Source organism: Aedes albopictus, chromosome 1 (genome assembly GCF_035046485.1).
Source record: "Aedes albopictus strain Foshan chromosome 1, AalbF5, whole genome shotgun sequence".
In the NCBI taxonomy this organism is placed as follows: Eukaryota; Metazoa; Arthropoda; class Insecta; order Diptera; family Culicidae; genus Aedes; species Aedes albopictus.
The window spans coordinates 249,628,849-249,652,646 of record NC_085136.1 but is presented as its reverse complement, the minus strand read 5'-3'; the positions used below and the strand labels follow the sequence as shown (position 1 = coordinate 249,652,646).

At 43.9% G+C, this 23,798-nt stretch overlaps 1 protein-coding gene across 1 annotated transcript; it reads left to right on the top strand.

The window, feature by feature from the left end:
• The first annotated feature begins 1,366 nt into the window (after positions 1–1,366).
• Positions 1,367–23,798, top strand: LOC109400408 (protein Skeletor, isoforms B/C). The gene is made up of 4 exons (XM_019672921.3): positions 1,367–2,710; positions 21,446–21,665; positions 21,729–22,076; positions 22,221–23,798. The coding sequence occupies exons 1-4, from the start codon at positions 2,584–2,586 to the stop codon at positions 23,659–23,661; spliced, it is 2,136 nt and encodes a 711-aa protein (XP_019528466.3). The 5' UTR covers positions 1,367–2,583; the 3' UTR covers positions 23,662–23,798.

Sequence of the window (23,798 nt, the reverse complement as noted above, 5' to 3'; positions counted from 1 at the left end):
ATAAATAGAATAAGTTGAGACCTTCCGTGATCTGCGTTTTAATACGTTTATTTTATAATGAGATTGTTATGGGTTCGATTTGTTCTAACAACTTTTCGCCAAGTTGAAAATTTCAGGTGTGCAGTATCCAGCTTAGAACAGTTATCCTTCTCGGCAATTAGTTGATGACTGAGACAATCTGTTATCCTTATGCATGTTTGAGAAATCACGTACCATTGTAATTACTTTATTTTTGATGGCTTTCCCACTCATTACAATATGTGTGGAATGCCCTTATATTTAACAAAATCATTAGAATTTCACACTTCTTTGAAGCGTTACGTAATTTATGCATGGTGACTGATGTCATGCAATAGTTAATGAATTTACGTTTTACATAACATTTTTTTTATGAAACATCAGACTACAAATGTGTAAAAACTAGCGATTGCAGCAACATTTTTTTTATCTGTATTAACGAGCCCTAGGCTAGTTCATCTCGGGACCCACGTTTTACTTCCCTTCCGAAGGAGGAACTCACATTTTGTGAGTTTGTCGGGAGTGGGATTCGATTCCAGGTCCTCGGCGTGATAGTCACGCGTTTAAACAATCACACCAGGTCCGCTCCACAGCAGCAACATTTATTCATTATTTAACGTTACGTAATTTTTAAACATTCCCTGCCTCAATATGTGTATAAAAAGTTGTAATATTCACGTAGTTTTATCTATGTGTAATGTTTTGCTGAGGTGCCTTCATTTCATCATCCAATTAAAATTTAATGAGGTGGGCCAAAATATGTTCACTTGGTGGTCCAAAATAGAAGCCCGAGATCCTTCAGGAGTTTTGGTATTTCTTGTATTTACTACAACTATTTTGAGTTCTAGTTGGCCTTTTTCGGCAGAACACATGTTGCTCTAAGTAATGCCTACTGAAATTATACATATTTTATAGTGAAAACCTTATTTTTTTTTACTGAATTGTTCATCCACTTCCTAAAGGGGTCCAAAATACCTCCCTTACCCTAGTTTAATAGGAAATTTATCGAGGCGATCTTTTGGGAATCTCTCCAGCAGTTCAATAGGATTTTTTTCCTGGAGTTCCATCGAGCATTACTCCAACTTTTGACGGAATTCCCATGTCCTGGAACTCCTGGAGAGATTCTATAAAGATCACCTAGAGAAGTTCTCAAAAAAATCTTGAGGGAATTCTCGAAGAAACTCTAGAACTTTTAAGGGAACTTATAGGAGAATTTCCGAAGGAACTCTTGGGGAAATTCTGGATGGAATTCTCGGAAATTTTCGAAGGAACTCCTGGAGGAATTCACAAACAAAGTGTTGGAGGAATTTGAAAAACAAAACTGCGAGAAATTCCCAAAGGTCATTGGTAAGTTTTTTTTACTTTGAATCTTGTGACCCATTCCTCCCCTATAAATGATAATAAATTTGCTCTGTTGAATTCGCACCGTAGGTTCACCAGCAAACTTCCTTTTGTAGTTCTCCATTCACACGCGGTAAGTGAATCGCGATGGCATAGCACCCACCACCTACCGCAAAAGCTCATCCATCCTCTAGTCATCAAGCTTTTCTTCAAGTGCATCACAGATTCTGATATGTGTTGGTAATGATGAACCAGTATGCTTTCTATGCGTCTTTCCGGTTACAAAACAGTTCACACTCAACAATGTGGAGTACACATTTAGATTCAATATCGCGCATCAAACATGAGGCCATGCACTGCTGTTTCTGGAAAAAGCTTCATGCGTATCGCGTTGTTCACCAACACATGGTGGAAAATAATAACTTGGGCGATCGTCGATATATTCAATTCCAATAAGAAAGAAAAAAGATAAACTTCTGGTGATCGCCAAATAACCGTACACTTTACAGTTTTGTGTGGCACTAGATGAACAAGCTGTGATAGCGCCCCGCGAATGAACTCGCAACCACGCTGCCCGCGCTCACTCGCTGTTGGTCATCGCAAACGAGACCCACCGCACCAAACCTGTTGCTGGCTGGGGCTGGGACGTCGCCGCTCGCCTCGCCGTATGTCTTGCGCCATGTGAGCGTAGACATCAGAGAGCTAGTAGTTTGGAGTGGAACACCACCGTGCGCAGAGCCCAGTGCCCAGTAGTGAGTGAGAGGTTCGCTTGAATGCAGACAGACATCGACGACGGACGACGGCGCGCGGTGGTCCAAGGCCTGAGCTTGATCTGCTTTCGTTGCGTATGGCGCTGGGGCTGATTCGTGGTGATCGTGATCGTGTGTTGTCTTCGTCATCAAAGTAGGGCCCAGCCGAGAGGTAAAAGTTCCTCCGCCTACTGCGGTGTTATCGCGGGTCTCTAGTTTTCGGAATGTTATCGTTCTGGAATCGGTTCAAGATAAAGAATATCAGTTGAATGTGGAAAATGATAAAATTGTTTTGTCGTCGGGGGAAAATAAGGTGAAATGCAAAAATATTCAAAGTGAGAGTGGAAATTTAACACACATACCAGTATAAGTGATCGTGGTGCGTGAAAGAAATACAAAGCTTGTGAGGTGAGGTGTGCGAGAGAAAGAAGAGGACAGCGAATTCCCGTCGAGACAACCAGAAGACAGCAGCAAAATGACGACTTTCTTGTCGCGGAAATGTAAAATATTCTTCAACACTGCAGCGGTTCGGTGGAAATTCGGACCCGGAATGTTCCTACTGCAGGTCGCTCTAGTCTACGCACTGTGTGCTATCGGTGCAGGTGAGTATTTTCCCAAACGGCTGTGATGTGATCGATTTCTCAAAATAATTGTTTTTATTACATAAATTATCTTCTCACCTCGCCCTGATGTGAAAACATTCAAATCTCGATCGCGAATGGGTGAAAGGAATTGCGAAAAAACGCTGATAATTGCCTCGCTTGCGTAGTGACTGGCTTCTCCTGTATTGGGTCACTGTTGTGTGACAAAACAATGATCGCCCATTTTCGCGACTTGCAAAACTAGTCTGGTAGCAACAAAACTAATAATGCCGTGTCCAGTCCACAGTATACCTCTACAAACGAAGGCTAGCAAACCGAACTGGTTGCAGAACAAAAGGAAATAAAAGGCACAACTCGGCGTATAGAAACGGGAAACTCAAGTCGCGAAAAAGTCGTACCGCCCAAGCCTCTGCACACACGACGGTAGACAATGAGCAAGGTTAAGCGCATAGCTTAAGTATAGATATACGTTCTTATTCTTGAGCTCGAGTCGTTGAAACAATCGCTCAAAGCTCTGGGGGACGACCTTCACTTTGCTTCCAGAAAGGACGTCTAAACGAGGGCGCTAAACTTTGATGATGAGATGTCGTGTGACTCATAATGTTTCTATGCCATCATTCGATCCGAAGTCTATTTTTGCATGAATCATAATTTGCCGGTTCGTCGCTTGGCGGATGGTGGAATTCAAGTCACTGACACCGCATGAGACATTCATTGCACTCTTCTACCCAGGAGACGGATCAACCGTGACGCGAATCATTTTTTTTTGCGCATTGGTAATGTCATTTCGGTGATTCTCTACTGATGCTGCGGGTGGCGAGATTTGTCGATGGAAAGGACGTGAATCGACTTTTGTCACCTTAGGAACCGTTCATAAACCACGTATACTATAGATTTTGTTGGGGTAGGCGAGGCGGTTGGTATCTGGCCAAAGTCTACGCTCCATACAAATTTAAATTTTTTTGTATGGACGAAAGTCTACGAGAGGGAGGTGGGGGGTCGATTTGAGATGGCCCACGTCGTTTATGAACAGCCCCATATTCGTTCGTCTTATACGACAGGATTCGCAAAATAAACCTGATGAATTGCGTGCGTTTGGCCCGGAATCAAAGTACTGATAGGGATCAAGGCAAGAATGTTTTGAATCATCATGGCGAAAGTTTGCCTGAATTTGTAGCATTATATGTAAAAGGTATTATTAAAAATTGAACGGAGGAAGTGTGCTAGTATTCCGTATTTGTTAGGGTGTGTCATTGTGATTATTTTCTCAGATCAAGGCTTTTTTGGTTTCATTTCGGCTCTTAAACAACTGTGTCTAATTCAAGTGCGATCATGTAGAGCCAAGAACATCCTGTTCTGAACACCAGGACTAAAAACCCGATTTAATCCACCTATGGTGAACAGAACCCTTCTTACACTTATTAAAATTATTGTTTATTATTTGTATTTAACATATTCATTTTGAGTGATGGACCAAAAGTTCTAGAAAATATTGTGGATTTGGCATCTAGTGGATTGGTTTCCAAAATATCACCATGGACCATGGACTAAACTACCAGAAATGCCAGACAAAAAAAATATCTTACTTATTCTGGAATTATGTATCTTTTGTTAACTGCCAAAAGATCTTGAATCGATAAACAAATGGATAAGAAAATAAGCGAGATACACTTTGTCTAATATCTCTTAATCAGTCGAATAAATTAGCTCCGAAGTGCTTGGTATTCATGGTTATGGTGTAAAAAGGACAAAAATAATATATCTACTCAGGGGTTCTCAAACTTTTTCAGCTTGCGACCCACCAGAACGTATTTTCATAAAATACGTCATTTTTGTACATTTGGACTGACTTTAATAAATACATTTTATCATTTCCATAGGCTTTGGATCAATTTACTATTATACTCTTTCTGTTTTTTTTTTTTTGAAAAAGTCAAAGTAAGATTAAGGTACTCAAGTGTCCAGTTTCGGTAAACTCTTAGTCTAAAGAATTTGAAATAAGTTTCCAAGTTTCCAATCAAGTCTGACTTCAAGCAGCACTTCAAAACAGGTTTTTGGTTTTCTCTCACATATTGCAGAAATAAACAAAACAAAATATATTTATACAGATTCTTTAAAGATGTAATAGCAGTTTTGTACTTCTGCAGAACTTTAAAATCTACTACAAAATGACAAAATGAGACATCAAGTTGAATTTTCAGAATTATATTTCTGCTGGATGGTCAGACACACTTATTTTATTTATATTTTTATTGCAATCATTTTCAGTTGTTCTGATTTCTGCGAAAGTTCGGATTATCGATACTCATCAGAATTTTTCCGAGGTTAACCTTTACTTAAATTCGGTAAAGTTCAGGTTTCTTGTCGAAGTTTAGTAAGTTTTTGCTGGTTTTTGATAAATCTTTTTTTTTTTGATATTTTAACTGCTGAACTTGGTATGTAAATATTTAACTGACAATGCAAACTGCAAGCAACAAAAAAAAATTGATTGAAAACTCATAGTTTCAGAATCGATTTCAGAACACAGACAATGGGGCACGTTCGGTGTAGTACTAGATTTGTAGTAATGAGCTGAATTTTAGTATGGTGAGAAGGTCAGTTCTCTGTTTCTGCAATGAAATGGTACAAAAAGCGTGTGTATTATGATTCCTTACCTAATTTGATGCTGTTTGAGCAAATCATTGGATAACTATGTTGTTTATGTTGCAAGAAATGGAGAAAACAACAACATTGTTGCCCAAACTTTTGCTCAAACAGCATCAAATTAGGCAAGGAATCATAATACCCACGCTTTTTGCACCATTTCATTGCAGAAACGGAGAATTGACCTTCTCACCATACTAAAATTCAGCTCATTACTACAAATCTAGTACTTCAGCGATTTGCCCTATAGAGCCAATATTAAATGTACTCCAGACTAAGACACAATACAAAATTTTGAATAGCATTAAACAGACACCGCACTTCTAAAAATAACTCTGTCGATTTTCCAAGGGAGTACAATTAAGATAATGAAGACATTTATTACAATATTGCCCAAGCCTTCGCGACCCACCAAAAATCAGCCCGCGACCCACCAGTGGGTCGCGACCCATAGTTTGAGAAACGCTGGCTAATCAGTTTTGGAATTAGCTAGTTATTTTGGCTGTCCAGTTCTTGCATTTTTCCCACAATATATAAATTCAAAGCTCTCATTTAATATATTGTTAGTTTTCATAGAATTCCTGTTTATTTGTAATTTGTTATTTATAATTTTATTGAAAACAATAATCTGCTAGTATACACTTTATATGAGGTCAGCATTATTGATTGAACAATAACTTCCCATAGACTGGTCAAAAGCTTATGCAAGATAACAAACGAATATAATAATAAAAAAAGGAATTTATTGAAATACTCCCCGAAAGATTTCTCAGTAACCAAATGTCCAATCGAAATAAAATTTCAGGGCCTTCTACAAGGATACTGGAGCTTTCGTTTGGTGCTAAGAGAACCCAAATCGGTTGACAGACGGCTGAGATATTTATTATGATACACTTGGTCAAAAATCTCTCAAAAGTTTAACCTGTATTACTCCCAAGTACTCTTTGAAAGATATCTCGATAACCAAATGTCCAATCCTAATAAAATTGTATAGGGTTCTACTAGGATGTTATAGCTTTCATTTGGTGCCAGGAGAACCGAAATCGGTTGACATACGGTTGAGATATTTATTATGATACACTTGGTCAAAAATCTCAAAAAGTTTAGTTGTATAAATCCTAAGTACTCTTCGAAAGATATCTCAGTAACCAAATGTCCAATCGAAATAAAATTTCAGAGCGTTCTACTAGGATGTTGTAGCTTTCATTTGCTGCCAAGAGAACTCAAATCGGTTGATAGACGGCTGAGATATTCATCAATATGTTAAATGTCAAAAATCTCTCAAGCTAACCTAAATGACTTCAAAGTACTCATCGAAAGATATCTCGGTAACCAAATGTCCGATCGTAATAAAATTCAATAGGGTTCTACTAGGATGTTATAGCTTTCATTTGCAACTAAGAGAATCTATCGGATATCAGACGGCTGAGAAACGTGCGTGACTTTTTTTTGTAACATACGCACTAGTATGGGACACACATCAAATTCTCGCTCCAGTCGACTTTTTTGATTCCATTTAGGTCCCATATGAACTGTGCAAAATTTCAGCGCAATCGGTGAAACTATAATTTAGCGCAAGCGGTTCAAAGTTTGCATAGGATTACTATAGGAAATGTTACACTTTCAGATAAAAAATCCCAGAGGTCGCCCCTTGTCTCCTTAATTCAAATCGATCAATGTTTCTTGTAGAAAAATCATTTATGAAATTTTCCTTCGAAGACCGCAAAACAATTGGATGATTGTGGAAAAAGTTATTGATTTATTACCGATTAGTGATCCAACGAACGGCTTTTTGTTTTGTTTTATTAGCAGCACTGTAGCTGCTGCCTTGGCTGCTGCCGTTTCTGGGGGTGGTGATGCCTCCCGCCACCCCATGCAACAACGGCAGCAGCAGTGCTGCTGATAAAACAAAACAAAAAGCCGTTCGTAGGATCACTAGTCGGTAATAAATCAATAACTTTTTCCACAAGCATCCAATTGTTTTGCGGTCTTTGAAGGAACGTTTCATAAATGATTATTCTACAAGAAGCGTTGATCGATTTGAATTAAAGAGACAAAGGGCGACCTCTGGGATTTTTTATCTGAAAGTGTAACTTTTCCCATAGTAAATCCTATGCAAACTTTGCACCGCTTGCGCTAAATTATAGTTTCACCGATTGCGCTGAAATTTTGTACAGTTCATATGGGACCTAAATGGGATCTAAAATGTCGACTGGAGCGAGGATTTATTTTTTCCATACAAGCGTGTCCCATACTAATACGCACACACACACATACACACACACATACATACACACACACACACACAGACATTTGCTCAGTTGGTCGAGCTGAGTTGATTGGTATATGAGACTCGGCCCTGCGGGCCTCGGATCGAAAGTCGGTTTTTCGAGCGGTATTTATACCCTTCTTATGGGTGTAAGAAGGGTAAAAAAGCAAAATGGTAATACATCAGTAGCGTTGAATGCTACTTAACCCTTTATAAGGCAGTGGCAACTATAGTGCCACCTACTGTTTGTATTTTTTTCTGTTTTAAGTATAACAATTCATTTCAAACTTTTTTCGCTGGAAATCAGCAAAATTTTGCTGAATTTTGCCGAGCTGAAATTTCAGCAAACGATTCAGTAAAAAAAATTACTGAAATGTTCAGCAATGTCAAATGTCATCGTGGTTGTCAACGGATTACTGAAAGATCAGCAAATTTTTGAGAATTGCTGAAATTTCAGTGAATTCGACCGGCGTGGATTTTGGCAGCGTTTTACTGAATAGTTTCAGCAAAATGGATCAAAACAATTAAAATTGCGGGATTTAAAATTCTTGATAAACAAAAACAAAAAAGTGTAAAATATTTATTTATTTCGTAAAATTTACTAAACTCATAGCTATCATAATTGAAGAAAACGTCGGATAGTTGGATGCATCGCTGCCTCATCACTCAATGGTCGTTTCATGTCTTCCACTTTTACCTATTTCATGGAAAGGAAACTTAAGCATGGTAAATGAAAGCTTTATTATTTAGGTACTTACCTACATTGTACTTGCACAAATGTGCCAAAAGGTGTGGTAACGAGAGCTGAATCCACTTCGCACTATATTTCAATATATATGGCATTTTTTTTAAATAGAAATCAACTTTTCGCTGCAACAGTGACTTTCACATTTTTTCCATTTTTCTCCTATTTGACAAGCAACCGACGTCGACGTCGTTGATGACGGACGAGTTTGCTGAAACTTCAGTAAACTCGAAAAGTTTGCTGGTTTTCAGCTAACAAATCGAAACTACTGATAGTTTCAGCAAAACAGGTGATTGCTGATATTTATCCAGCAAATCATTTTGCTGAAAGCCTAAACCGATTTTTGGTGTGTGGGATTACTAACAACGCCTGGTATTTTTTTTTGGAACTAAACAAAGCTTTAACAACAATTTGGGAGCCATTTGTAGCTTTAAAAATGGCTAAATTTGACCGCGTGAAGAAAATTTGCTCGAACTTATTGAAAAATTTTAGATTTGGTAAATATTTTAAGAAATAATATAATTATTGGTTGACATGAGCTGAACTACAACGTTTATATTATGGGTTAAGCCCTAATCTACTCTAAAATCTCTTTTTCGGTTTTTTGTCGAAGTCAAATGAAGAAAAGTACCCTAAACGGGCAGTGGCAAGAATATTGCCACCAGCGCTGGAGGCCTAAACGGGCAGTGGCAACTATATTGCCACCTCAAAAGCTCGTTTTTGGGGTGAACGGGCAGTGGCAACTATATTGCCACCTAGATTTTAGAGAGTTTCTTTCAAACACAAATTGTTTTGTACATGTAATCATGTACATATAAAAATGCAGTGGCATACGTGGGACCGCGCATAACTTGCGAACGGAAGGTCCGATTTTGGTCGTTTTAGTTCTGTTCCGTTACTTTCCACCTAAGGAAGGTTTATGAGGCAAAAAAACATGGCGAAATTGAGAGTTTTTGAAAATTGATCTTCCATACATTTTGGCCGGGGACTTGGTCTTGGCAAGAAACTTGAAACGTCAAAAAACGCAGTAGGCAAGACAAAGTTTGCCGGGTACAGCTAGTCATGTATATAATCCTTTCCATAATAGTATGCGTTGACAACTCTTCTAGTTTTCTCGGCCTTATAAAGGGTTAATCCTTTAAAGCCGGAATTTTTTCAACCGTTATTATTGAGTTTTTTTATAAGTATTTCTGTGGTTTTGGTGCTCAATTGGCTTCTTTAACGGTGTTGAGATAATTCCATATTCTGAATCTACATGCGAAACTGAGCCGAAATCCAAATTTTCATGTATTTTGATGCCCGGGAACCTATTTAAAAATCAATTTGAAGTTTGTATGGGAGCGATTTGTCGAATCACCCCTCGTCGCATTTTGTACTGGGTGGAGCTGTCAAACAGTTACTCAGCTGTCAAAAGGTGATTTCAAAAAATCTCTTTGAAATTGATTTTAGGTACCAAAATAAAGTTCTAAAAATCTGAAAAAAATTATTGTTGCTCAGAAAAAGGTGCTCTTTCGTATAAAATCAAAAAATCGATACATTTTTCTTAATTTAAAGCCCCAATTGGGTTTTTTAATTAAGAAAAATGTATTGATTTTTTGATTCTATACGAAAGAGGACCTTTTTCTGAACCACTATGATTTTTTTCAGATTTTTAGAACTTTATTTTGGTACCCAAAATCAATTTCAAAGAGATTTTTAGAAATCACCTTTTGACAGCTGGGCAACTGCTTGACAGCTCCGCCCAGTACAAAATGCGACTAGGGGAGATTCGACAAATCGCTCCCATACAAACTTCAAACTTCATAGTATTTAAAAATCAGGTTCCCGGGCACCAAAATTCATGAAAATTTGGATTTCGGCTCAGTTTTGCATGCAGATTCAGAATATGGAATTATCTCAACACCGCCAAAGAAGCCAATAGCATATAAAGGGTAGAATATGATTGTTCTTGAGCTTAGATCCTAAAGTCTACACTTGTAACGGTAACTTCTTTCATTATACAAAGCTACGATTTGTATTCACGTCCTATAAGGGGCCATCCATAAAGTACGTCACGCTTAGAGGGGGGAGGGGGGTTCTGAAAAGTATGACAAGCAATGTACTAAGTATAGGAAAACCCCATACGATGGGGGGAGGGGGGGGGGGTGGTTGAAAATTCCCATTTTTGGCGCGACGTACTAAATGGATGCCCCCTAGGTCTTCTGAAAGTTCAATAGACAGTATCAGATCAGTCGAAGTATAGTAGGTCATCCAAACAGGCTTATTCTGCGCGGCGTGTGAGGTGAGATGAGTCGAATGAGGTGACAAAAGTCGACTCGCCCCATTTGATTTACATTAGTCGTCTCACGTCACGTGAGACGAAACCGTCCGTCTCACCTCACACGCCGTGCAGAATAAGCCTGAAAATGTTCTTGAGATTACATTCTAAAGTCTACGCGTGTAACGGTAGCTTTTTCCATTATACAAAGCTACGATCTGTAATCTTTCATGTCCAGTAAACCTTCTGAAAATTCCAAAGACAGTATCAGATTAGTCGCGATATCCTAGGTCATCCAAATTGTTCTTAAGTTTAGTTCCTAAAGTCTACGGGTGTAACGGTAATTTCTTTCATTACACAAAACTACGATTTGTAATCTATCATGTCCAGTCAACCTTCTGAATATTCAATGGACATCATCAGATCGGCTGGGGTGATCCAAACTATTATGATGTTTAAAATCTAGCATCTACCGGATGATTAGCAAACACCAACTTTGCAGGGTTGTTGTCCGGCATTCTTGCAACATACCCTGCCCACCGTATCCGTCCAGCTTTAGCCACTTTCAGGATGTTGGGTTTACCGTAGAGTGCAGCGAGCTCGTGATTCATCCTTCTCCACCACACACCGTTCTCCTGCACGCTGCCGAAGATCGTCCTTAGCACGCGTCGCTCGAAAACTCCGAGTGCTTGCAGGTCCTCTTCGAGCATCGTCCATGTCTCGTGTCCGTAGAGAACCACCGGTCTAATTAGCGTCTTGTACATGCACATTTGGTACGGGGTGAATCTTTTTTGACCGCAGTTTCTTCTGGAGCCCGCAGTAGGCACTTCCACTGTAGGGGGTCTTTGGGGTCTTCTGGGCCTCACACACCGGGTCTTTGGTGGAGATACGCTAAAAGCTAAAATTTATTGAATTAGCACTGTTTAACATCATGAAAATATCATCAAACTCACATTGGTCACCCTATACTCCAATATTTCGACCTACACCCAGTGGTGGAAACAGGGATAGGGTGCGACTCAAAACTCTTTGCGTGCCGCACACTCTACTACGAGACAGCACAACAAAATAGAAGGAGACGAGTACGCGCAATCGGTTGTGTGTTGCTCGGTTACTTTGCCGCGCGCTGGAGCTCTCCTGTCTCTCACGCTCTGTCGTATGCACTCTCTCGGTGCTTGTCTCCGTGCTTAGCACTTATCTTGATACTACGCATGATTGGAAAAATTTCGAATCAAACGACCCATCACTTGTCAGCCCTTGACAAGCTTAACAACTTTGCCGAAAACATAAACTCTTCAGTTAATTTATTAATTGATTTTTTCTGTTTGGAGACGAGCACAGTCCCAAGCACCGCGCATTACTCCCTGCGCCGTAGAGCTAGTGCTGCGATTGTCTCTCGCACAATTACGAAAGCTCTCACTCATACGTCTCTTGTCTCTCGGCAAAACGGGAGACGAGCACTTGCGATTGTGTGAAACACACGCTTTTTTCGCACCGCACGGTGCATGCCGCCAATCCCTGGGTGGAAAGCATCATGCGCTTGACGTGTTTTTTGGTTCGCATCAAACACAATCTTTGCTCACGCGCTCGCGAACCCAAAAAGAGAGAACGGTTCACGATTTCCCGGATCGACGAACCAACACAAAACAAATGTCGAACGAGCAGAATCGCAGTTGGTTCGCCAGAAGGATCACAATGTAGAACACTTGGTTTGTTGCCATTTTTTGTACACTTAAAGGTAATTAGTTGGGTGTTTTTTGATTATACTGATCAGGTACCATTCCAATAAATGATATCGACGAAAAATATTACCAAAATTTGATTTCATTACAGAAATATCGGCCGCGAACCTCTAAAATAAAAAAGCATCGCGATTGCAAAAGATGCGATGCACTCGTTGGCGTTCGTGTCGTACGATCGTGTGCCACAGACGTACGAACACCATCGCACAGCAAAGGTTTGCGATGCGATGGCATTTTTTTGTAGCGCGTAAGCACACGTTCGCGATCAATTTCCACCACTGCCTACACCTAATGAGCCGTCCTTGGTGGAATTTTATCCTACAACTATCAGGTACTGTAAGACTCCTATGTAACAAATCGACTACAACAATCACAAATGTGTCCTACTCACTTTCTGACTTTACACAGCGCGTGAATCTTGGCCTATCTCATTCGTAAACCATCAATCCAAATACCCAATATCGCTCTGTTGGTGTTTACACTGGAGAAATCGCAGCCCCTAATGAAACGTTTTACCGAATAACTTGTATTCCTCAATCAAACTGTCTACTTACAATTTCTGTTCATTTCACGGTTGCTACTAATAAAAATTAATGAATTTCTTAGTCCATCTACTTCTTCAATTTTCAATATTCAATTCAACATATGCTTGTTATTAAACACAATTCAATGCAATCCTTTCCCACTGATTCCTCCTCGTCATCATCACTGCCCTATCAGCAGTGTACTCATACCAGTGGTGCCATCCATGCCGTCCCACCTTGCGAATGAATTTAATATATTTCATCGCAACATGATGTTGCCAACATCCACTGATGATGCGCCTTCGTATTTCACGGCTCGCTCAGTCCCACCTACCAGCATGTAGAGTATTGTACCATTTGGGCAGGTGTACCTATTTTGGGCACTTGCCGCTATAACTAAGTCAATTTCAAACCGATTGATTTGAATTTATGTACAGAGTTTTTGATACTGTACGTGCCTATTTCTGGACAAAATTTCAAATCAATCGGTTTGAAATTGACTTAGTTATAGCGGCAAGTGCCCAAAATAGGAACACCTGCCCAAATGGTACAAGACCCTACTTTGTCTTAGTCGCATTCACCACCAGTCCGACCTTTGCTGCTTCACGTTTCAGGCGGGTGTACAGTTCTGCCACCGTTCAAAATGTTCTAGCAATCCGCAAAACAGACAAATTGTTCGGATGTCGTGAAGATTGTACCCCGGCTGCTGAGCCCGGCTCGTCGCATAACACCTTCCAGGGCAATGTTGAATAGTAGGCAGGACAGTCCATCATCTTGTCGTAGTCCCCGTCGAGATTCGAATGAACTGGTTAGTTCACCCGAAATCCTTACGCTCAAGGATGTTTTCGATCACCTGGCAATCATTTGACTCATTTGTCTATAACTCACTTCAGAAGCCTACGCTGTTCTGCACACCGTCCATCGTTGCTCTTATCAATCTGGTAAGCTTACTGGGAAAGCTGTTCTCGTCCATGATTTTCCATAGCTCTGTGCGGTCGATGCTGTCGCATGCCGCCTTGAAGTCAATGAACAGGTGGTGCGCTGGGACCTGGTATTCACGGCATTTCTTGAGGATTTGCCGTACACACTAAACGCTTTCAGCAATATTTTGCTGAATTTTGCCGAGCTGAAGGGTCCAGCAAAATTTTGAGCTGAACTTTCAGCAAAACGTTGCTGGTGATCAGCAGAGTTTACTGAACAAATCAGCAAATTTTGCTGAATTTCAGTAAAATTTTTGCTGAAACCTTCAGCTCGGCAAAATTCAGCAAAATTTTGCTGAAACCTCAAATCGATTTTTTGGTGTGTACGGTGAAGACGACGGAAGATGATCTGAGATAGCACTTTGTAGGCGGTATTTAAAATGGCGATCGCTCGAAAGTTCTCACACATTAACTTGTCGCCTTTCTTGTGGATGGGACAGATTATCCCTTCCTTCCACTCCTCCGGTAGCTGTTCGGTTTTCCCAGATCTTGACTACTAACTGGTGCAAACAGGTGGCCAACTTTTCCGGGCCCAGCTTGATGAGTTCTGCTGCGATGCTGTCCTTACCAGCCGCTTTGTTGTTTTTGGGCTGGTAGATGGCATCCTTAACTTATCCGTGGGAGTAGGTTCGTTCCCGTCCTTTGCTGCGCTAACATAGTCATATTCACCGCAGCCTTGATCTACCGTGCCTATATTCTTTTCGCCATTCAGGTGTTCATCGAAGTGCTGCTTCCATCTTTCGATCACCTCACGTTTGTCCGTCAGGAGGCTCCCGTCCTTATCCCTGCAGATTTCGGCTTGCGGCACGTAGCCTTTACGGGATGCGTGTTTCTTGTGAACGGCACAGCAGTTCCAATTCCTCGTACTCCGCTTCTTCCAGGCGGCGCTTTTTCTCCCAGAAGAGACGGGTCTGCTGCTTCCGCTTCTGTCTGTATCGCTCCACATTCTGTCGGGTTCCATGCTGCAGCATAACCGCCCGCGCTGCATCCTTCTCCTCCAGAACCGCTCACAACTCCTCGTCGAACCAATCGTTTCGTCGACTCCGTTCTACGTACCCGATAGTGCTCTCGGCTGCGTTGTTAATGGCTGCTTTGACTGTACTCCAGCAGTCCTCTGGAGGGGCCACATCGAGCACACCCTCGTCCGGCAACGCTGCCTCGAGATTCTGCGCTTATGCGGTGGAGACATCCGGTTGCTTCAGTCGCTCTAGATCGTACCGGGGCGGCATTGTTAATAACGGAGAGTTTTGGGCGCAGTTTAACCATCACCAGGTAGTGATCAGAGTCGATATTAGCGCCACGATAGGTCCTGACGTCGATAATGTCGGAGAAGTGCCGTCCATCAATCAGAACGTGGTCGATTTGCGATTCCGTTTGTTGTGGTGATCTCCAGGTGTAACGAAACGGGAGGCTGTGCTGGAAGAAAGTGCTACGAATGGCCATGTTCTTGGAGACGGCGAAATCGATGAGGCGTAGGCCGTTTTCGTTCGTCTGCTGGTGGGCGCTGAACTTACCAATCGTCAGTCTGAATTCCTCCTCCTGGCCTACCTGAGCGTTTAAATCTCCTATGATGATCTTGACGTCGTGGCTTGGGCAGCGATCGTACTCGCGTTCGAGCTGCGCGTAAAATGCGTCCTTGTCATCATCAGTACTTCCGGATTGTAGGCTGTGCACGTTTATTATGCTGAAGTTGAAGAATCGGCCCTTGATCATCAACCTGCACATTCTTTCGTCGATCGGCCACCAACCGATCACGCGCCTCTGCATATCACCCATCACGATGAAAGCTGTTCCCAGCTCGCGTGTGTTGCCGCAGCTCTGGTAGATGGTATGATTACCTCTAAACGTTCGCACCATGGATCCTGTCCAACACACCTCCTGCAGCGCTACGATTGCGAACCCGCGGTCCTTTATTAGATCGGCGAGTATGCGGGTGCTCCCAATGAAGTTGAGAGATCGGCAGTTCCACGTACCGAATTTCCAATCGCAAGTCCTTTTTGTTCGCTGGGGTCGTTGCCGTTGGTCTCGGTTCGTATTATTCTGTTGCTGATTTTCCGTTACAATGGGTTTTTACGGCTGGCTCGTAGGGCCTGACACCAACCCCCTACTTTCCGGAGGACCATAGTGCACAGTTGAGCTTAGAGTCCTTCCCTGGCACTCAGACGTTGATCAGCCGCCTCTAACATGGGGATCAGACGCTGTTGTGAACCGCTCCTCCTGGAGAACAGACGCTTAGGTTTGCCGAAGCAACCACCCCCCCCTCCCCTTCCCTGTCAGCCTACAACCAAAGTTCCCACCGGGGTTGGTTATCCGATCTTCCCTAAGGTTGCTCATAGTTTCCGGCCGGTACCGCCTGGAGGTAGGGGTAGGAGTTGGGCAGAGGCTAGTGGATCACAATGGGATCTGATTTGCGCAGCATATCCAGCCTTTACCGTGCCGTTGATTATCTGGGGGTTATTACTGGAAAAAATGAAAATTTTTAATGCTGTACGTTATATCGAAGCAAAATGTACGTTATATCGAATACGATATATCGAGGGAACGTTATATCGAAGAATACCTGTAGTCTAGTAGACTTCAGATTGATTTATGCAACGCGGTTGATTATGCAACGTTGTTCAGTATATCAGATATGGCTTCTGTTACGAGTGTAGACCTGAAGTTCTGAACTCCAAGATAGTTTGGCTGACCTGGAATATATCTATAGTATCTCTAAATGACATTTGAGATTTCAAGAGCATCACGGAACCCAGCAGATTAACCAATGCTTTTATTTATGGTAAAAACACATAAAGTTATTCTTGTAGACTAAAAGGACTTAATTAGGGGCAGTTTGCACGAACCTCAATGTCCCAAAGGTTTAAAATAATGTCAAATAGACTTCAGGTTGATCCAGTAACCGCGGTTGATTAGGCAACGATACTCAGAATAACAGATATGGCTACTGTTACTGAAGTTTTGAACTCCAAGTAAACTACCTTGCTGACCTAGAATATTCCTATAGTGGCTAAAAATGACATTGTAGATTATGTAATTCCATTTATTTATGGCAAAAACACGTAAAGTTATTGTTGTAGATTTGAAGGACTTCACAACAGGACAGTTTGGATCACCTAGAACATCGCAGAATATAAAACACTTTCTGATATTCTTAACAAAGGTTAAATGACGCATATGAACGTAACCCATATCCAAATTTAGTTTTTAGAATAACTAATATGTCAATTAATTTGTTTCTCCAAACTTTATGGTGTTCAGGATATTCTGTGAAGTCTCAAATACAAAAATTCCCATTTTTCCTTAACCTTCCGTAGCTCGCGCGGTTGGCCATCACCATCAGCACCTCGCTAATGCTGAGTACAAAAAGCGAGACTTCTTCAACGTGTTGTACAAAATACAACAGCACGATCGCTCGAGGGTTAATAGATGACTCAATTTGCAACAACTTTGCCGAAGACAGCGAGTATTCTGTTTTATTGAATATGTGAATTTATGCAGCCGTTTCTATGTTGGGGTCATATATGACACCTCCGGCTCCAAACAAATGAACAAAATTACTCCTGTAGATCTGAAGGACTGGATATCAAGACAGTTGGGAACACATAAAACATTCCAGGATATAGAAACGTTTCCAAGCTCGATGTCTACGCTGCTCAGAGATTGCCCAGAGTATGGAAATATGCTAGCGGCGAGTGCGACGTTGTTGTCATGCAATTCCTCATCGAAGAAGACACTAGCAAATTTATCGACAAAGAGATTACGAGGAGGCGGCAACAACACTGTTGAGTTTAATAGACAAACAATGGTGAACCGAATCATGGCGCTTTTCGTTCAGGATTTTTTTAAATGTTTTGGATGAAGTTTCAGTTTCCTCCGCATGCCACGCTGATAACGAAGGAAGCATCGCTTCGCAACTCTCTTACATATATTCGTAGTTGATTCTCACATAGTGATTCCGAATTCTTACGGATCGCCGATTCCCGGATAAACTGATACGATTGATCAAGGCGACGATGACCCCAATTCAAGGTGTCAAGCGACCCGTGGCAAGGAATGAGTGATCGAGGGGGTGGAAAAGATGTTCGATCGTTAACGGAACCTGTGGGGTACCTGGGTGGGCACTCCCACAGTAAGCTGTCCCTTATCGCGTTAATGCAGGGCTCTGGCGTGGTGGACCTTATTTCCCGTGCGACTCGTGGGATGAAAACATGAGCAAAAATTCTAAAAATCAAAATCTAGCTGGAAGTAGTGGTGTGATCAACCCCTTCGCAAGAAGCGGGTTGATGAGGTCTCCGACAAGGAGGAATGAGGAGTTAGGCGCTGAAGGCTGCGTACGCAGCTCGAGCGTAGGAGCTCCTGTCCACTTCCCAGCAAGCCAGCCGGTGGAGATAATGGACGGAGCGTGGCTGCTGAGAACCGTCAGCCAAGAAAATAAAGGACGGTCCGCGATAGAGGTGGCTGAGCAGCAACTTGACAAAATCATCGGCTTTGCGTTCACCAAGTCGAACATAAGCAAGGACCTGAAAATGGCCTTGCTTCGACTTAGGGTGTCGATCGATAATGCCAAGCGGGAGCACACGGTACTAGCGTTGCTGACTGCTGCAGCGGCGGCCAAAGTTTACACAGCCGGAGGCCTTCTCCTTCGCAGGAAGTCCGAAAAAAGTGGAAGCGATTGCTCGCGAGAAACGGGACAAGCACTCGCAGAAGCGGGCGAGGTAGCCGTCAGGCGAGGAACTGTCTGGCGGTGCACGCAAAGCCAGGCCCATAATTACCCCCGAAGGTCGGCAACAATGCCGGAAGGTCGCACCCCAGCCAGAGTTCCCGGAAAGCTGAGAAGGGTGGGCCTGAAAAGGCTGGCCCGTCCCGGAACGATGGGAACAAGGGGTTGCGACCGTTGGTGGGCCCTCAGCAGCCACAGAGTAGGGCGAACCAAGGGTAGGACCCTCCTTCGACGAAGGTCGAGCGGAAGAAGAAAAAGGAGAATCCGCCGGTAAAAGTACGGGACGACAAGCCAAGGCGTAGGAGGGTACGTGCCAAACGTGAGAAAGGCGACGCGCTCGTCATCAAGACGGAACAGTCCAAGAACTCGGACGTCTTGAAGGCGATGCGAAGCGACGCCAAGCTTGAGGGACTTGGAGCCGACGTACGCAGCATTAGACGTACTCGTACGGGCGAGATGATCCTGGAGCTGAAGCGCGAGAAGGAACACAAGGACGCCGCCTACAAGAGGCTGGCAGAAGAGGTCCTTGGTGAGGGTGTTGAGGTGAGGGCTTTTACACATGAGGCGACTCTGGCGGTTCGCTACAGTATCGACTACAACAACAGCAGGCAGCGGATAGAAGAAGTGGCGGCTAGGCCAAGGCCAAGCCCTCGCATGTGGAAGACATCATACTTCGATGAAGGGGTATTTAGGGAGGCGCTCCGCCGTGAGCGAAACTTACTTGGTTGAAACGGCGATGAGCTGGTAACAATGCTCTCACGTGCGTGTGATGCGACCATGCCTAGGCGAGTCCACCCTAGAAATGGGAGGCCACCAACTTACTGGTGGACCAACGCGATTGCGGACCTGCGCCGCGCCTGCCTACGGGCTAGGCGGCGGATGCAGCGAGCACGATCAGAGGAATAGCGAAACGAACGGCGGGTGGTGTTCGCCGCTGCAAAAGCCGCGCTCAAGACCGAGATAAGAGCAAGCAAGAAGGCCTGCTTTGAGGGTCTCTGTCATAGTGCCAATACGAACCCGTGGGGTGACGCCTACAGGATCGTTATGGCCAAAACGAGAGGTGTAATGGCTCCAGAGCAATCTCCAGAGATGTTGGAGGGGATCATCGAGGGGCTTTTTCCGCGTCATGATCCTAGTCCTTGGCCTCCTTACGTAGGACAGCCGAGGATGAGGAGAGGGTCACCCATGTGGAACTAGCGGGGATAGCAAAGTCTCTTAGCTTAGGTAAGGCCCCAGATGCGGACAGTGTTCCGAAACTGGCCTTAAAAGTAGCTATTGCAGAGGCTCCCGAGATGTTCATGTCTGCTATGCAGAAACGCCTGGACAAGAGAGGGTCTAAATGGTCTCTCGAACAGCCAGTTCGGCTTCCGGAAGGGGAGGTCGACCGTAGACGCTATCCTGTCGGTTACAAACAGCGTCAAGACAGCGCTCCAGCGTAAGAGGAGGGGGATTCGCTATAGCGTATACTGTGCAGTAGTGACTCTAGATGTAGGGATCGCGTTCAATAGCGTCAGTTGATCGACTATTACCGATGCGCTTCGGCGTCTGATGATTCCCGGGTACCTGTACAAGATTCTCGAAAGTTACTTCCAGAACCGAGTTCACGACACAGAGGGTCGGAAGTGCTTTCACATAACCTCAGCAGTCCTGCAAGGTATGCATCCTGGGTCCGGTGTTATGGAATGTCATGCACGACGAGGTGTTGAGGTTAGAATTGCCGGTGGGGGTGGAGATCGTCGGCTTCGTTGACGATATTACGCTGGAAGTGTACGGTGAATCGATCAAAGAAGTGGACTTGACTACTGCCCACTCGATCAAGGTTGTGGAGGCGTGGATGAGATCCAGGAAACTGGAGTTGGATGATGTCCAATAACTCTGCGGTATATGCCAGTAAGCGCAAACTTCTGGCTAGTGTTGCCTTGTCCATACTAAGGTATTGCGGCCCGGCTTGAGGCACGGCGCTAAGTATCAAAAGCTACCGTGGTGAACTGGAAAGTTACATAATGCGCTTTGCATCATCCCTGGTATGGTGAGTCTTGGTATCCTTATCGGGGACGAAATGGAGTGCTTCGAAATGTGTTGCAAAAGAGGCACACACAGGACTTTCTGGTTGGCCTTCAAGGTCAAACGGCCCAGCGTACGTTGGGCAGTTCCACCAGGTTTCACGAGATAAAATCCTGGTAGCGTTGCTGTTGTGGCGTCAGTCTACTGAGTTGGATACGAGCCAGTGGATGGAAAGGGGTTCCCGGAAAGGCCGGGGCAAGTAAAGACCCCATGTCGGCAAGTCCTGTTGTGTGCTGGCTGTTAGGGACTTAGTATTCAAGGAGGTGAAATCGCGATACACGCAGTATCAGTTCTTGATACTTGCAAAGCAGTTGGAAGCAGGCGTGTCATTGACCCTGGCCGCTTCCCAAAGACAAAGGAAGCGGTAAAGCCACACGGGAAGCTGGAAAAGCGCCAACACGCTACCTTGGTGCCCTCCCCGAAGAGCACTAGCCCCTATCCGCAGCAGTGACAATTTGATTAATGGGTCGGGGCACATTGGGCAGAATCTCAGGGACATCCCGATTGTGATTGGTTAGGTGCAATGGACGAGCGAATGCTTAATCAAATTCTCATCCCTACATTGACCTGCATTTTGACGTAGCAGTCGCCACTATGCTGCCTAAACATAGAAAATCGCCTCAGCACTTCTACACTGAAGTTCCTCGTGTCGGGTACAAGTAACTAATTAGTCAAACTTAGCTATTCTTAGTTTAATTAAGAAATTGCTGGTGAGCCCGAGCAAAGCTTGATATTATAGAAATCTTACGTAGAGACAGCTCACTTCATTTACTACTGTTCTCCTATTCCAGATTCCCAAAAGCCAGAGGACGGCCCCTACCGAGGCAAATACATTGGCAAATTTAACTCTTACCACCATCAAGCTTCAGGTGACGTGTACGCCGTAGATGAGTACACGTTCCTGCTGACGGGGTTCAACTACGATGGTAACGGAGTGGATACGTTCTTCTGGTCCGGTGCAAGCAACCGTCCCGGACCGCAAGGCTTCATCGTTCCTGATGAATTCGGAAAGTATGTCTTCAATGTTGAAATTTTTGATGAAAATGAACTAAGTTTGGTCGTTTCTCCCATTAGGACGAACATCCTCGAGCGGTACTTCAACAAGGACTTCACCTTGAGGTTGCCGGACAACAAAAAGATCACCGAGGTCAAGTGGTTGGCCGTGTACGATCTGAATTCGCAGAACAACTTCGCTGACGTGTATATTCCGGAGGATTTTGAACCACCGGTACCGCAGAAGGCGGGCAGTTTGTCTAGAAATAGTCACGCCGTGAGTAGTGAGGCCATTGACATTCTGGACTCGAAGACAATTCGGCTACCGGAGTTTAGCTATGACGGAAAGGGAAAAGAGGTGCACTTCTGGGTAGGCGTTGGGCCATCGCCGTCGTCCAAGGGTAGGAAAATTCCGGATGAAATGGGATAGTAAGTATACGGGTGATCGGAGAACAGAATTTTATAAACTTTTAATGAAATTATTGGATTTGACTGTTAAAGGAATTATTACATCACAAGTTATCAAATTTACTGCCATAACACAGAATTTTAAATGCGTTTCTTCATTTCCAGCTTGGACCCCATTCGAGCATACGATCGGGAAACGATAACCCTGGAGCTACCAGGTGACATGACCATCTTCGATATCGATTGGTTTTCGGTGTACGACGTGGAAACGAAAGAAGACTTTGGTTCCATCCTGATTTCTGACGATCTGAACGTACCCCCGTCATTGGTTAAGGTAACTCCGCACGTCGAATCTCTGCCAAACTGTCGGCAATTGCACAAGGACTATCGTGTGTCGTGGGAGGTATTCGGACCTCAGATAACACTGCAGTTGGCGGCGAACGTCAAGGAGGATGAGTACATGGCATTCGGAATAAGCGGATCGGACAGCAAAAGTCAGATGCAGGGGGCAGATGTAGCGGTGGCTTACATCGAAGGGCATCAGGGGTATGCGGTGGATTACAACATAACCTCACTGGCGCCGTGTGTCCAGGTCTTGGGTCAGAACAAGGGGGTTTGTCGGGATGACGTCGTTGGAGGACAAGACAGTTACCAGTTACATACGTTCAACAGGGAGAACGGGATTAATACTATCACCTTCCGAAGGACGTTAATTTCCCCGGATAATGGAGATAAGCCATTTGTGCTGGACCGCCCTATGTACATGATTTGGGCTATGGGTAGGCTGGATTCGAACAACGAGCCGACATACCACGATATCTACCCGAAACGAGATATTATGATATCTTTCAACACTTCCGAACCGGTCAATGATTGCTTCAGCTTCACTCGGAGCGAGGTCAACCTAAAAGACGTCTGGGAGAAAGCACAGATCTTTGATCGTACGATACGATCGTTCACGGCTACGTTAGGTCCCGCAGGAGGAAAACGAGGCTACCAAGGTATCACGGGACACGTTTCCAATGGCTTAGCGTGGTACATCAACGGCCTTCTGGTGCCGGAACTATGGCTTCGACGAGGTTTGACCTATTCGTTCAAGGTCCGCGGAGGCAACAATCCCCACTCACCGGAGTTCTACCACCCCTTAGTCATCACGGACGAACCACGCGGAGGATTCGATCGCCTTTCGGACGCCAAACAGAGCGAAATTCGCGTCCTAGCCGGTGTAGAGTTCACCCGCCGAGGTCGTCCTAAACCAACAGCAGCTGGTCCACGTTGCCTAGCCGAGCATCCACCAAATCAGGATCGTCGGCTCGACGACAACTTTGCCACGTTCAAGAAGTTCAACCGGACGCTCCGGTGGACCTGCGAGAAGGGCGATCCGGCGATTCTGGAGATCACACCCAACTCCAGCTGGCCCGACATCGTGTACTATAACAGTTTTACCCACGCCAACATGGGATGGAAGATCCACATCGTGGACAGCTATAGTAGCTCGGCGAGGAGCGGTGCGGCGAGAGCGCTGTGGGCTGAGATAAGACTGGTAACTGGGGTGGTAGCAGTTGCTGTCACGCTGCTGCAGGGTGGATTAGTCTCAGGTAGATAGGGGTTGGAACAAGATTAAATTATTCTGTTCGTTATTCTTTGGTTCGTAAGAGTAGAATTCATCAGATAGTAGAAGTATTTTTTGTGAAAATAAATCGTATGAAAAGAAAAAATGGACAACAAACTTTATTAGGATGA

Bases quoted from the DNA above. Each gene is read 5' to 3' on its own strand.
- LOC109400408 (XM_019672921.3), top strand. From the start codon at position 2,584: ATGACGACTTTCTTGTCGCGGAAATGTAAAATATTCTTCAACACTGCA. The intron at 21,666-21,728 runs GTATGTCTTCAA...TTCTCCCATTAG, and splicing joins GTTCCTGATGAATTCGGAAA to GACGAACATCCTCGAGCGGT. The intron at 22,077-22,220 runs GTAAGTATACGG...CTTCATTTCCAG, and splicing joins ATTCCGGATGAAATGGGATA to CTTGGACCCCATTCGAGCAT.